This window comes from Chamaea fasciata, unplaced genomic scaffold (assembly GCF_029207755.1).
Source record: "Chamaea fasciata isolate MVZ Bird 193981 ecotype frontalis unplaced genomic scaffold, bChaFas1.0.hap1 SCAF_27, whole genome shotgun sequence".
In the NCBI taxonomy this organism is placed as follows: domain Eukaryota; kingdom Metazoa; phylum Chordata; class Aves; order Passeriformes; family Sylviidae; genus Chamaea; species Chamaea fasciata.
This window is the reverse complement of record NW_027094112.1, coordinates 4335677-4349720: the sequence shown is the minus strand read 5'-3', so window position 1 is coordinate 4349720 and position 14044 is coordinate 4335677. Positions and strand designations below refer to the sequence as shown.

Below are 14044 nucleotides of genomic sequence, written 5' to 3'. Positions count from 1 at the left end.
TTTTTTTTTTTTTAATGGGAATAAACAGAATTTAAAAAATAGGAGCCTGAAAGTGGAATTGTGCCCAGAGGTCTCGGGTTGTGAATGACTCTGAAGGGATTTTTACATTTGAAGTAATTTGGGATCGATGTGGAGATCAAAAGTATTGAAGAAAACACTGATCAAAAATTTTGATGTTGCAAAAAAGCCAAGCTCTGCTGAGCAAGCAAAAAAAACATTATAAATAACCCGAAATGATCCTAAATAATCCAATAAATGAGAAGAAAATGCGAGTTTCGGTTCAAACCTCAATTATTTGATCTGAGCCCTGAGAACAACTCTTGGTAATGATGAGGAGGGGGGGGGGGGGGGAATGAAAATAAATAATTAAAAGAAATAATTCCTAAAAGAAATAATTCTTAAAAGAAATAATTCTTAAAAGAAATAATTCCCTTTATTCCTGGAGCATCCATGAAAAGAATTCAGGCAGAAATCCACTCCCAGCCCTCCCAGGAGCCCAGGCCATCAGCACGAATCCTTTGCAGGGTTTATTTGGAAAAAAGCAAGAGGGTTTTAAAATTTTTATTATTATTATTATTATTATTATTATTATTATTTCATCTCCAGCCTCTATCCCCGTGCAGAGAATCCACAAAAAAAAAACCAAACCCGCAGGAAAAGCTGAATAAAGTGCCTTGAGTCCCTCGGAACTCCGCTGGAAATTCAAGTATGCGGAAAACAGGCCTTTGATTATGGAGAAATTAATTTTTAATGACAAAAATAAATGTGTCTTTGCCCCCGAAACGCCTTCCCAAGCCTGGGTTGTGTTTTCCCGGCTCAGAGGGAGGGGATGGAATTTCCCACCGGAATTTCCCGCCCGGCACAAAGGAGGAGCTGGAGCAGAATTTGGGGTTTTGACACTGAAACGAGCCCAGAATCCAGAGGGACACAGAGGAAAACTTCAGGATGTGGCTGGAAAAGCGAAACTAAACCGATTTGGGGTCGTCGTCACATCCCTGATCCAAGACTCTGAGATTATCCGGCGCCTCAGAGTTTGGGAAAGGAGGATTTGACCCCCCAGGGGTTGGATTTGGAGCATCCAAAATCGGGGGGTTTGACAGAATTTGGTGGTGGAAAAACGATTTTCGCTCTTTCTTTCCAAACTGGGTTTTCCCGGATTTCCCAGATTTCCAACTCCTCTCCCAGCACAAGGAATATTCAGGAATATTTGGGAATATTCAGGAATATTTTGGAATACTCGGGAATTTTCTCCCTGCTGGAGCTGCCCAGGGGTGAAATTCCAGCCCCCCCAGGGGGGAAAAGCAGGCCAGGGAATTTCTGTGGGGGAGACTCCAGCTGGATCCAGACCTTCAGCCTGGAATTTGGGCAGGAATTTCTCCTTTGGCTCCTTCACCTCAGAGACTTGGGGACTGGAGCCGGGAATGGGCAAATCCCAAAGCTCAGGATTTGGCAGAACAAACCCCCGGGGCAGAGAGAGCCGGGCTGGGTTTGCTTCTTCCTTGGAAAGAAAAATTAAAAATAATTTGAAAATAAAGAGATTTGTTGGTTTTTAACCCCCAGGCACTCCGGATTTGGCATCTCCCAGAACTTCAGGTGTTTTCCTGATCCCAATCCAGTGAAATCCAAGTGTTTCACTCCCCCCCACCCCCCCAAAACAAAAATTGTCCTTCTGGGGTCTTGGGATTCCTGGGAGATTCCTTGGAGATTCCTTGGGATTCCTGGGGGATTCCTCAGGATTCTTGGGGATTCTTGGCATTCCTTGGGAATTCCTTGGGGATTCCTGGGGCATTCCTTGGAGATTCCTCAGAATTCCTGGGGGGTTCCTTGAGATTCCTGGAGGATTTCTGAGGATTCCTTGGGATTCCTTCCAAAAATTGCGATTCCTGGGGGATTTCTGGAGGATTCCTGGGGTTCTTTGGGATTCCTGTGGATTCCTTGAGATTCTTCAGGATTCCTGGGGATTCCTGGGGATTCCTGGGGATTCTCCGGGATCCCTGCGAGGAGCTCTCAGCACTGCTCGGCCTCCACGAACCCCTCCTTCTCCTGGCCGGCCGCCTCCACCTCGGCGTAGGAGGCGCCGTCGTGGCGGAACTTCATGGCGGGCCAGCGCCGCCGCCGCCGCTGCGGACCGGAACGGGAACAAAAACACGGGAATGTCGGCGTGGGAAGGGACAGAGGGATGGGAAGGACACGGATCCAGGGTCTGGGATGGAGGGGAGGACATGGATTCATGGATTTGAGATGGTGGGAAGGACACGGATCCAGGGATTGGAGATGGTGGAAGGACAAAGATCCAGGATCTGGGATGGTAGGAAGGACATGGATCCAGGGATTTGAGATGGTGAGGAGGACACAGATCTGAGATGGAGGAAAGGACATGGATCCAGGGATCTGAGATGGAGGGAAGGATTTGGATCCCCAGAATTGGACTGGCTGGGAAGGACATGAATCCAGGGATCTGGGCTGGCTGAGGACAATGTGGATCCACAAAACCGGACTGGCTGGGCAGGACACAGATCCAAGGATCTGAGATGGAGGGAGGGACACAGATCCAGGGATCTGGCATGGAGGGGAGGACACGGATCCGGGGATCTGGCATGGAGGGGAGGACACAGATCCGGGGATCTGGCATGGAGGGGAGGACACGGATCCAGCGATTTGGGCTGGAGGGGACGACACAGATCCAGGGATCTGGCATGGAGGGGACAACACAGATCCAGAGATCTGGACTGGCTGGGAAGGACACAGATCGAGGGGCCTGAGACAGAGAGAAGGACACGGATCTGAGACGGAGGGAAGGACGTGGACGCAGGGCTGCGGGATGACGGGAAGGACGTGGATCCACAGGGCTGGGGAGGACACGGACCCAGGACAAAGGGAGCGCGGGGAACCACGGGGCGACCCCGCGGGCAGAGCCGACGCGCCGACCCACCTCGATGAAGAAGAGGGCGGCGGCAGACGTGGGGCGGGCGCTGACGTAGAGCGCGGCCAGCACCAGCGCGGCCAGCAGCAGCGCGGCCGCCACCACCACGGGCACCACGGTGCCCGCGGGCACGGCGGGGCCCGGCGAGGGCAGGCCGCTCCCCGCGCCTGCAGAACGGGACGTTTGGTCAGCATTTCCACGGTCACTCGTCCATTTTATCGCCTTTCGCCGCTCTATCGCGTTTGCGGTTTTAATCGTTAATTCGCCGGGGAATTAATTTAATTGCTTCGCGTTGTTGGCGCCGGTTCACGCCGCAACGAGGCGGGGATTCGGGAGGGCTGAAAATGACTTTTTTTTTTTTAAATTTTTTAATTTTATTTATTTTTTATTTTTATTTTTGGGGTGTGTCTCTTTTGTATGCTATTTCACACAGACCAATCAGATCGGTGACACGAAGGCAAAACCTCTTCAGTCACGTTGGTCAGAGCAGAGGGACAGCAAGAGAAAAGTCCCTCCTAAAGAAGTTTTTGGATCTTTTTTTTTTTGAGATTTTTTTTTTGTTGTTGCTTTTAGTTAGTTTAGTTAGTTGAAGTAAAAAAGGTTTTTTGATTTTTTTTTGGAGATTTTTTTGTTGTTTTTAGTTCAGTTAGTTGAACTAAAGAAATTTTTTCGGATTATTTTGAGATTTTTTGTTGTTGTTTTTAGTTAGTTCAGTTACTTGAACTAAAGAAGCTTTTTGGATTTTTCTGAGATTTTTGTTTTAGTTAGTTCAGTTAGTTGAAGTAAAAAAGTTTTTGGATTTTTTTTTTCTCTTTGGAGATTGTTTAAGCTCGTTTTGGACTGAAGGATCCAGAGGAGCAGCAGGAGCTCCCACCCGCAGCCCACCAGAGACCAACAAAGGACTGACCAAGCCGAGCTACGCCCCCACCAAGAACTTCCTCAATTTCCCATCTCGCTCAAATTCAGATTATTCATTCCTTAAGCTTGTGGGCACTTTGTAAAATAAATTGGTTTTTTTCCACTTTTCTCCGATGGAATTCTCCTCTCAGCCTGGCTGTGGGGAGAGGCCCTTTGGGTTTGCTTCCAAAATTCGGGGGTTTTCTCCCAAATTTCCCCTAAATCAGGACAGGGGCTGAGACCTCAACAACCCCACGGAGATCCTTGGGATCCAACACCCGTTCCCAGGGACATTCCCAGGGATTTGGGGAGAATTTTGGCTAAAATTTGGAAGAATGTGGATTTCAAAGGGCTCAGCCCTCCCTGGGAACTGGGATTCCCTCCTTCCCAACACCAGGGGAACAGGGGATGGATCCTTCCGGAACCTCTGGAATTACCAAAGGCACCACAGCAGCTGATGGAAAAACTGGGGCTGAGCCAGGATTCCCGGGAAAAGGCAGAGCTGGGCAAAGGACAGTTTATAGTTGGGTTTTACGTTGGGGTTTTTTAATGCCTCAGCCAGAGAAATTCAAAGGAAAAAAAAGAGCTTTGTGTCCGTAAAAATATTGCAAATAATGGGAATTGTGTGGAAGGAGGAAAACTCCTTCCACACAAGAAGTGGACAAGCAGCGTCAGGATAAAACAGAGTATTCACAATATGTTCCCAGAATATTTTTCCCTGGCTGGAATTGCACCCATCAGGGATTGCAGGTTGAACCCCAAATCCAGGGAATTCCGAGGGACAGGGCCGGAGGCCTTACCTTCTCCTCCTCCCGCAAACTGGTTGAGCTTCGTGTCGTCTGGAAAGGAGAAAACACGGGAAAAACAAAACAAAACAAAAACCAATAAATCAGGAATTCTCTGCGGCGCCCTCGTGCTTCCCACCCAACTCCTTCCCCCTGGGACGGGATCTCGGGGCAGTTTTAGATCTCTGGGGGAAAGGGAGATTTAAAAATCTCCGGGAAAACCCCAATGACTGAGGGGGGTGTTGGCGCTGTTTTCCATCACGAGGACACCGAATCCGAGATTCGGGAGGCTGAAAATGACTCGGGTCATCCACGGGGTCGGTCACGGCTCCCAGTGGGAGCCTGGAGCCAGAACTGGAGGTCCGTGTTCAGCCCGTGGAATTTGCTGCCAAAAATCCCAAATAAATCCATGGGACGCTCAAAATCCACTCCCATTCCTTGGCTCGTTCTGGAAGGATCTACTGGACAAGGGTTTGTCCCTCAACAGGCTCCAAGTGAGCGTCCTCACGGGGGTGGAATCCTGATCCAGAATCCCCAGGGCTTGGCTCAGCTCCCAAATCCTGATCCTGAATTCCCAAGGCTCAGCTCCCAAATCCTGATCCAGAATTCCCAGGGCTCAGCTCCCAAATCTTGCTCCAGCTGCAGCACGGGGCCCATGAGTCAGGCTGTGCTCCAGAGCTCCAGGAGCAGATCCAGGGAGCTGGAAGGGCTGGGCAGGACGGGGATCCAAAAAACGGGGCTGGATGGGGAGGACACGGATCCAGGGATCTGGGATGGAGGGAAGGACACGGATCCAGGATCCGGGATTGAGGGAAGGACATGGATCCAGGATCTGGGGTGGAGGGAAGGATGTGGATCAGGGATCTGGGCTGGCTGGACAGGACACAGATCCAGGGATCTTGGCTGGCTGGGAAGGATGTGGATCCAGGGATCTGAGCTGGTGGGAAGGACACATCCAGGGATCTGGCTGGATCCAGGGATCGAGCTGCCTGGACAGGACACACATCCAGGGATCCGGGCTGGATCCAGGGATCTGGGATGGTGGGAAGGACACATCCAGCCATCGGGCTGGATCCAGGGATCGGGCTGCCTGGACAGGACACACATCCAGGGATCCGGGCTGGATCCAGGGATCGGGCTGCCTGGACAGGACACACATCCAGGGATCGGGCTGGATCCAGGGATCCGGGCTGGATCCAGGGATCGGGCTGCCTGGACAGGACACACATCCAGGGATCGGGCTGGATCCAGGGATCGGGCTGGATCCAGGGATCGGGCTGGATCCAGGGATCGGGCTGCCTGGACAGGACACCGAGGGCCGGGTCCCCTCTGGCGCAGCTGCCCCTGCGCTGCTCTCCCGCTCTCCCCCCGCCGCAGCCGCCGTCGGTTCCCTTCCAAGATCCCAAATTAACTCCATGCCCGGCTGTGTCACACCGAGCCTCTCCTCCTTTTTTTTTTTTTTCTTTTTTCCAAGAACCGGCGACGGGCTGGAAAATAATCCCCGCGGTGGAGTTCCAACCTCCCCAGCCCTTCCCTGGAATTGCTCCTTTGGAATTCAGCCCTGCCGGGCAGGAGCTCCGTCCCCCCACGCAGGCGCTGCAGGACAATTATTAACGCCCCACTCTATTAATCCTAATTAGCACTCCTCGTTAGGGACAATGAATTGCGGCGCTACCTGCGCCAGGATCGGCGGAGCCGGCCCCGAGTTAATGGGATTATGGAGCTTTGGGACTCGGGGGGTCTCCAGGGAAGACTTCTGTGGAGCGGAATTCCCGAGAGGAGGGGGATCGGCGCGGAGATTCCAGGCTGGGAGTCCGGGCAGCCTTGAGCCACCAGAGAAATCCCGACGCCGGAGAAATCCCAGCTCAGTGAAATCCCAGCCCAGAGAAATCCCGAGCCCAGAGAAATCCTGAGCCTGGAGAAATCCCAGCCCAGAGAAATCCCAGCCCAGAGAAATCCCAGCTCAGTGAAATCCCAGCCCAGAGAAATCCCAGCCCAGTGGAATCCCGAGCCCCGAGAAATCCCGAGCCCCGAGAAATCCCGAGCGCGTCTCTCCAGGACTGACCCCTTTGGGACCCTCAATCCTGCCCCCGGCGCTTGGCTGCTCTGCTGACCCCCACAAAAGGGTCGGACAACCCCAAACTCTCCCCGCGCCGCCTCCCCCCGGCTCACTCCTGGCCGCCCTTCCTCCCCTTTCCAGCATCCCCCGTTCCCATCCCTGCCCCGGACGGGGCTCGGGGCGCCCCGGGGCGCTGGGAGCGGTCCCCCCCTGGGATGGGATCAGCTCTGAGGTCCCTCCCAACCCCCAAATCCTTCTGGGATCCCAGAATTTTACGGATGCAGGTCTGGCAGCTGGAGGAACGGGCTCAGGAGGGGATTTTGGGGCAGGAATTCCTCCCGGGGAGGGCGGGCAGGGGCTGGGCTGGAATTCCCAGATTTGCTGGCAGTGTCCCAGGCCGGGCTGGACACCGGGGTTCGGAGCTCCTTTCCAACCCAAACCATTCCAGGATTCCGCTCCAAACTCCATCGGTTCCCGGTTTTTACTTGGATTTGGATTTGCTTTTTGAGGCAGTGAAAGGCCTGCCCAGGGCTCAGGATCAGGGATTGTCCCAGGGATCAGGGATCACCTGTCCCAGGGATCAGGGATGGAGGGTCACCTGTCCCAGGGAACAGCATCAGGGATGGGGAATTACTTTTCCAGGGATCAGGGATGAGGGGTCACCTGTCTGCGGATCAGGATCAGGGATGGGGGATCGCTTTTCCAGGGATCAAGAATGGAGGATTATCTGTCCAGGGATCAGGATCAGGGATGGGGTCACCTTCCCAGACCTCAGGGCTCACCTGTCCCAGGGCTCAGGGATCAGGGATTACCTGTCCAGGGATCAGGAATCACTTTCCCAGGGATCAGGGATCACCTGTCCCAGGGCTCAGGGGTGCAGGGTCACCCATCCAGGGATCAGGGATCAGGGATCACCTGTCCAGGACTCAGGGATCATCTGTCCCAGGGCTCAGGGCTCAGGGATCACCTGTCCAGGGATCAGGAATCACTTTCCCAGGGATCAGGGATCACCTGTCCAGGACTCAGGGATCACCTGTCCAGGTCTCAGGGATCACCTGTCCCAGGGCTCAGGGCTCAGGGATCACCTGTCCAGGGATCAGGAATCACTTTCCCAGGGATCAGGGATCACCTGTCCCAGGGCTCAGGGGTGCAGGGTCACCCGTCCAGGGATCAGGGATCAGGAATCACCTGTCCAGGACTCAGGGATCACCTGCCCAGGGCTCAGGGATCACCTGTCCCAGGGCTCAGGGCTCAGGGCTCAGGGATCACCTGTCCAGGGCTCAGGGATCACTTTCCCAGGGATGAGGGATCACCTGTCCAGGGCTCAGGGATCACCTGTCCAGGGCTCAGGGCTCAGGGATCACCTGTCCAGGGCTCAGGGATCACTTTCCCAGGGATGAGGGATCACCTGTCCAGGGCTCAGGGATCACCTGTCCAGGGCTCAGGGCTCAGGGATCACCTGTCCAGGGCTCAGGGATCACTTTCCCAGGGATGAGGGATCACCTGTCCAGGGCTCAGGGATCACCTGTCCAGGGCTCAGGGCTCAGGGATCACCTGTCCAGGACTCAGGGATCACCTGTCCGGGGCTCAGGGCTCAGGGATCACCTGTCCAGGACTCAGGGATCATCTGTCCCAGGGCTCAGGGCTCAGGGATCACCTGTCCAGGGATCAGGAATCACTTTCCCAGGGATCAGGGATCACCTGTCCCAGGGCTCAGGGGTGCAGGGTCACCCGTCCAGGGATCAGCGATCAGGGATCACCTGTCCAGGACTCAGGGATCACCTGCCCAGGGCTCAGGGATCACCTGTCCCAGGGCTCAGGGCTCAGGGATCACCTGTCCAGGGCTCAGGGATCACCTGCCCAGGGCTCAGGGATCACCTGTCCCAGGGCTCAGGGCTCAGGGATCACCTGTCCAGGGCTCAGGGATCACCTGTCCAGGGCTCAGGGCTCAGGGATCACCTGTCCAGGGCTCAGGGATCACCTGTCCAGGGCTCAGGGCTCAGGGATCACCTGTCCAGGGCTCAGGGATCACTTTCCCAGGGCTCAGGGATCACCTGTCCAGGGCTCAGGGCTCACCTGTCCAGGGCTCAGGGCTCAGGGATCACCTGTCCAGGGCTCAGGGCTCACCTGTCCAGGGCTCAGGGCTCAGGGATCACCTGTCCAGGGCTCAGGGATCACCTGTCCCAGGGCTCAGGGCTCAGGGATCACTTTCCCAGGGCTCAGGGATCACCTGTCCAGGGCTCAGGGCTCAGGGATCACCTGTCCAGGGCTCAGGGATCACCTGTCCCAGGGCTCAGGGCTCAGGGATCACTTTCCCAGGGCTCAGGGATCACCTGTCCAGGGCTCAGAGATCACCTGTCCAGTGACACCCCCCAGGCCCGGGGGTGACCCACCTTCGGTGGTGAGGCTGTCGAGGAAGAGCGAGGCCGTGGGGGAGGTGACAGCGGTGACATCCCGGGCCGGCGGTGACACCGAGGGAGGGGACACGGAGCCGCCCGGGGACGCCGAGTAGGGGCCGCCCTCCGCTAAATCCTCGCAGGTCTTTTCGTCCGACTGACGGGAGAAAGAAAGAAAGAAAAAAAAAAAAAGAGGATTTGGAGCTGGTTTTTCCCTCCAGCAGGAATTCCGGGAGGGCTCTGCCTCCCAAACAGAGGGGAAACGGGATGAGGGCCAGAAGTGACGCAGAGGAGGGAAATTTGGGAAGGGCTTCAGCAGGACAAGTGACAAATCCCGCAGCCTGAGCTTTGTGCAGCTCCGGGTGAGCCCACGTGGGCCTGGGGAGCTCCGTCGGGAAATATTCCATAGGAATATTCCTGTGGTTAAAAGGAAATAAAGCTGAGTTTTCAGTGGCAAAGTAGAACAAAATCACTAAAAAAAAAAAAAAAAAAACACAAAAAAGGGGAAAATCCACAAAAAAACCACAAAAAAAACCACCCAAAAAAACAAACCACAAAAACTCCACAAACCAAACCAGAAAAAACAAAAAACCCTCAAAAAATCCCCAAACAAACAAACAAACAAACAAACAAACAAACAAACAAACCCCATCAAAATCGAAGCAAAGGCAACAAAAACAAACAAAACAAGGAACGAAAAGAAGAAGAAGGAAAAGAAAGAAGCCAAGGCCAAAGCAGAAGCAGATGTTTGGTCCCAGCCCTGGGAGCTGTGGGATAATTTTGCTCCCAGGGACACAAACACGGCTCGCTCCTTCCTGCCTGCAGTGAGTAAGAGTCACGCTCCGGGAGGAGGAGGAATGACGGGAATAAAGGGGGGAAAACGGGAATAGAGGGAGAGGGGGAAGGGGTGTCCCAGGGGAAAAAAGGGGATTTCGAAATGGAATAAAGGGGTACCGAAAGGGAATGAAGGGATATCCCAAGGGAATGAAGGGGGAAAAAAGGGATACAAAGGGGAATCCAAAGGGAATAAAGGGATCTCTGAAGGGAAATCCCAAGGGTTATCTAAAGGGAATAAAGGGAAATCCAAAGGGAATAAAGGGATATCTGAAGGGAGCAAAGAGAATTCCCAAGGGATACTTAAAGGGAGCAAAGGGAAATCCTAAGGAATATCTAAAGGGAATAAAAGGATATCCCGAGGGTTATCCAAACGGAACACAGGGAAATCCAAAGGGAATAAAGGGATATCTAAAGGGAAATCCCAAGGGATATCTAAAAGGAACAAAGGGATATCCCAAGGGTTATCTAAAGGGAACACAGGGAAATCCAAAGGGAATAAAGGGATATCTAAAGGGGGGGGGGGGGGGGAGGGAAGAGATATAAAGGGAAATCCAAAAGAAATAAAGGAATATCTAAAGGGAAATCCCAAGGGTTATCTAAAGGGAACAAAGGGAAATCCCAAAGGGAGCAAAGGGAAATCCCAAGGGAAATCCCAAGGGATAGCTAAGGGGAATAAAGGGAAATCCCAAGGGATAACTAAAGGGAATAAAGGGAAATCCAAAGGGAAATCCAAAGGGAATCCAAAGGGGAAAAAAGGAATATCTAAAGAGAGCAAAGGGAAATCCACGGGGAATAAAAGAATATGTAAAGGGAACAAATGGAAATGCCAAGGAATATCTAAAGGGAGCAAAGGGAAATCCTAAGGAATATCTAAAGGGAATAAAAGGATATCCCAAGGGTTATCTAAAGGGAACACAGGGAAATCCAAAGGGAAATCCAAAGGGAATAAAAGGAATATCTAAAGGGAATAAAGGGACATCCAAAGGGAACAAAGGGAAATCCCCACGGATATCCAAAGGGATCCAAGGGAAATCCCAGGGGATGCTCAGTCCGACCCAGTGGCTCACGCAGAGTCCAACGTCCCTTTTTTGAGCTGGGTGATGGATTTTTCCCGTGGCTCAGCCCCATTCCCAGCCCCCAGGGATTGGGATTGGGAATTTCTGGGCTCACCTGGCCGCAGCCGTAGCTCAGCCACTCCTCCCGGTACCGGTCAAAGCCACTGGAGCACCTGTGGGGAAAAGGAAAGATCAGGATTATCCAGGGTCAGGTAGAGAGGGTGGATTTAAAAAAAACCCAAAAAACCCAAACCTAAAACAAAACCTAAAAATAAAACCTCTAAAACAAAAAACACAAACTAAAAACGCTCCACCGCATAACCAGCAAAAAAAAAACCAATCCCATGTTATTCCCTTTTTACAAAGAGTTCTTGTGGCATTATAAAAATAAAACAAGAGTAAAAAACGCCCAGATGAAGTCCCACACAACAAATTGCACAAACTGCTAAAAAAAAAAAAAATCAAACCAACTCACTAAATTCAAAACAGCTCAATTAATCCTAAATATTACTAAAATAAAGGTAACTAAAGCTCTACCTCGATACGAATTCATAAATAGTGACCAATACTCTATAAAATAATTTTAAAAGTAAAAAAAAAACTAATTAGCAAAGTAAAAAAAAAAATTAAACTACTAAAAAGTTAAAAAAAAAAAATTACCACTCAAATAAAAAAGCAACCTGTAAAAATCCACCATGTGCCCAAAAATGAAACTGTTAAAAACCACCAAAACAACAAACAAATGAATCAAACTACCGAAATAAAAGGACCAAAAATAAACTGAAATTAACAACACATACACACACCAAAAAAAATTAATCCTTACTCAATAAACTCTTAATACCCCAAGCCGGGAAAACAAAAATACCACAAAATACGCACAAAACCAAAAAAGTAAATCTAACCACGACCAACATTTCTCAAATTATCCATCTGTGGTTCCTCAGCTGCCAAAAAAATCCCAAATCCCGCCCTGGTTGGTGCCGGGTGGGAATATTTGGACAAACAGGGCTTGGAAAGGAGATTTCCAAGATTTTCTCAGCACAGCTGTGCTGGAAGAGCCCAAGAATTCCCATTTTCCAGAGAAGGAAAAGGGTCAGGAGCGCTTCTCCAAGAGAGTATTTGGATAAACAAGATTTCCAAGATTTTCTCCGCACAGCTGTGCTGGAGGAACCCGAATATTCCATTTTCCAGAGAGGGAAAAGGGTCAGGAGTGTTTCCCAAGGGAAAAGGAGAGGGGAAAACAGGAGAAAGGCTCGGCCTGAGTTTGAATTTCCATCCCTGGACTCAGGAAAAGCCCAAATATTCCCTTTTCCAGAGAAGGAAGAGGGTCAGGAGCGTTTCCCATGGGAAAAGGAGAGGGGGAAACAGGAGAAAGGCTCGGCCTGAGTTGGAATTTCCATCCCCGGACTCAGGAAAAGCCCAAATATTCCCTTTTCCAGAGAAGGAAGAGGGTCAGGAGCGTTTCTCCAAGGGAATATTTGGATAAACAAGATTTCCAAGATTTTCTCCACACAGCTGTGCTGGAAGAACACAAATATTCTCTTTTTCCAGAGAGGGAAAAGAGTCAGGAGCATTTCTCCAAAGGAAAAGGAAAGGGAAAAAGAGGAGAAAGGCTTGGGCTGAGTTGGAATTTCCATCCCTGGACTCGGGAAAAGCCCAAATATTCCCTTTTCCAGAGAAGGAAGAGGGTCAGGAGCGTTTCCCATGGGAAAAGGAGAGGGGGAAACAGGAGAAAGGCTCGGCCTGAGTTGGAATTTCCATCCCCGGACTGGTGCCAGGGCAAGGCCACGAGGATCTCTGGGGGTGGGAACTGGATTTTTAAGAGGAGAATTTTTAAAGCCTGACAAGAAGCTGGCGGAGTCCGTGTCTGAGTGCAGACTCTGAGATAAGAAACGCTGATTCAGAAACGCCACGGGACGGGACAGACGCTGCTGAGGGAGAAGCGGAACTGGAGACACGTCTCCCAACGACGGCTTTGCAAATCAGGCCGGAGACTTTGGAGAAATAAAAACGCGAAACCTCCCCGAGGTCTGGGCTCCCTCCAGCAACATCTGCACAGGAAAAACACGGCAGGGATTCCAGATGACATCGGGAAAAACCAGCCCGGGCTGAGAATTCCCGGTGGGAACGGGGCAGGGAGCAGAGCCCTGACCCCGGGAAAGGTTCAGGGAGAGCCAAAAGCCGAACCCAGACCCTGCAAACACCGATTTATCCTCCCGGGGAAAGGGGAAACCACAAAAGGAACTTCAGCTCCTGCTGAGAGCTTTGCTTGGAGTCCAATTCCTGCCGCAGTCACGGGATAACAAAAATCGAGATTTCAGGGTTTGGGGGAGAGCTGGGAGGGCTCTGGAGCAAACAGCGGCGGCAGGCGGGGGTTGCAGGGGGAATAAAAAGGGTTAAAACTGCCTGAGGGTTGGGATTGGGATTTGGGGAAGGAATTCCCCCCTGGGAGGGGCTGGGAAAACGGGAAAGAATGGGAATAAAGGGAGAAGGGAAGAGGTGTCCAAAGGGAATAAAGGGATTTTGGAAAGGAATAAAGGGTTACCGAAAGGGAATAAAGGGAATAAAGGGATATCCCAAGGGCGATCCAAATAATAAATAACGGGTTCATACTAAATAAAGGGTTGATAAATAATAAAGGGTTACCTAAAGGGATATCCAAAGGGAATAAAGGGATATCCCAAGGGAATAAAGGGATATCCAAAGGGTGATCTAAATAAATAATAATAATAATATAAATTTAAAAGTAAATAAATAAATAAATAAAGGTTTATAATAAATAAAGGGTTTATAAATAATAAGGGGTTACCTAAAGGGATATCCCAAGGGAATAAAGGGATATCCCAAGGGTGATCTAAAGGGAATAAAGGGATATCCAAAGGGTGATCTAAATAAATAATAATAATATAAATAAATAAATAAAGGTTTATAATAAATAAAGGGTTTATAAATAATAAGGGGTTACCTAAAGGGATATCCCAAGGGAATAAAGGGATATCCAAAGGGTGATCTAAAGGGAATAAAGGGATATCCCAAGGGAATAAAGGGATATCCCAAGGGTGATCTAAATAAATAATAATAATAAAACA

At 51.0% G+C, this 14044-nt stretch overlaps 1 protein-coding gene across 1 annotated transcript in view; it reads right to left on the bottom strand.

The window, feature by feature from the left end:
* Positions 1 to 411: 411 nt before the first annotated feature.
* PLXDC1 (plexin domain containing 1) overlaps positions 412 to 14044 on the bottom strand; it is an 18353-nt gene continuing 4720 nt past the window's right edge. Inside the window, exons 3-7 of the mRNA XM_066204803.1 lie at positions 11068 to 11125; positions 9058 to 9217; positions 4621 to 4659; positions 2933 to 3090; positions 412 to 2121 (exon numbers count right to left, since the gene is read on the bottom strand). Coding sequence (XP_066060900.1) covers positions 2008 to 2121; positions 2933 to 3090; positions 4621 to 4659; positions 9058 to 9217; positions 11068 to 11125 — 529 coding nt within the window. The 3' untranslated portion in view covers positions 412 to 2007. The remainder of the gene's footprint in view (positions 2122 to 2932; positions 3091 to 4620; positions 4660 to 9057; positions 9218 to 11067; positions 11126 to 14044) is intronic.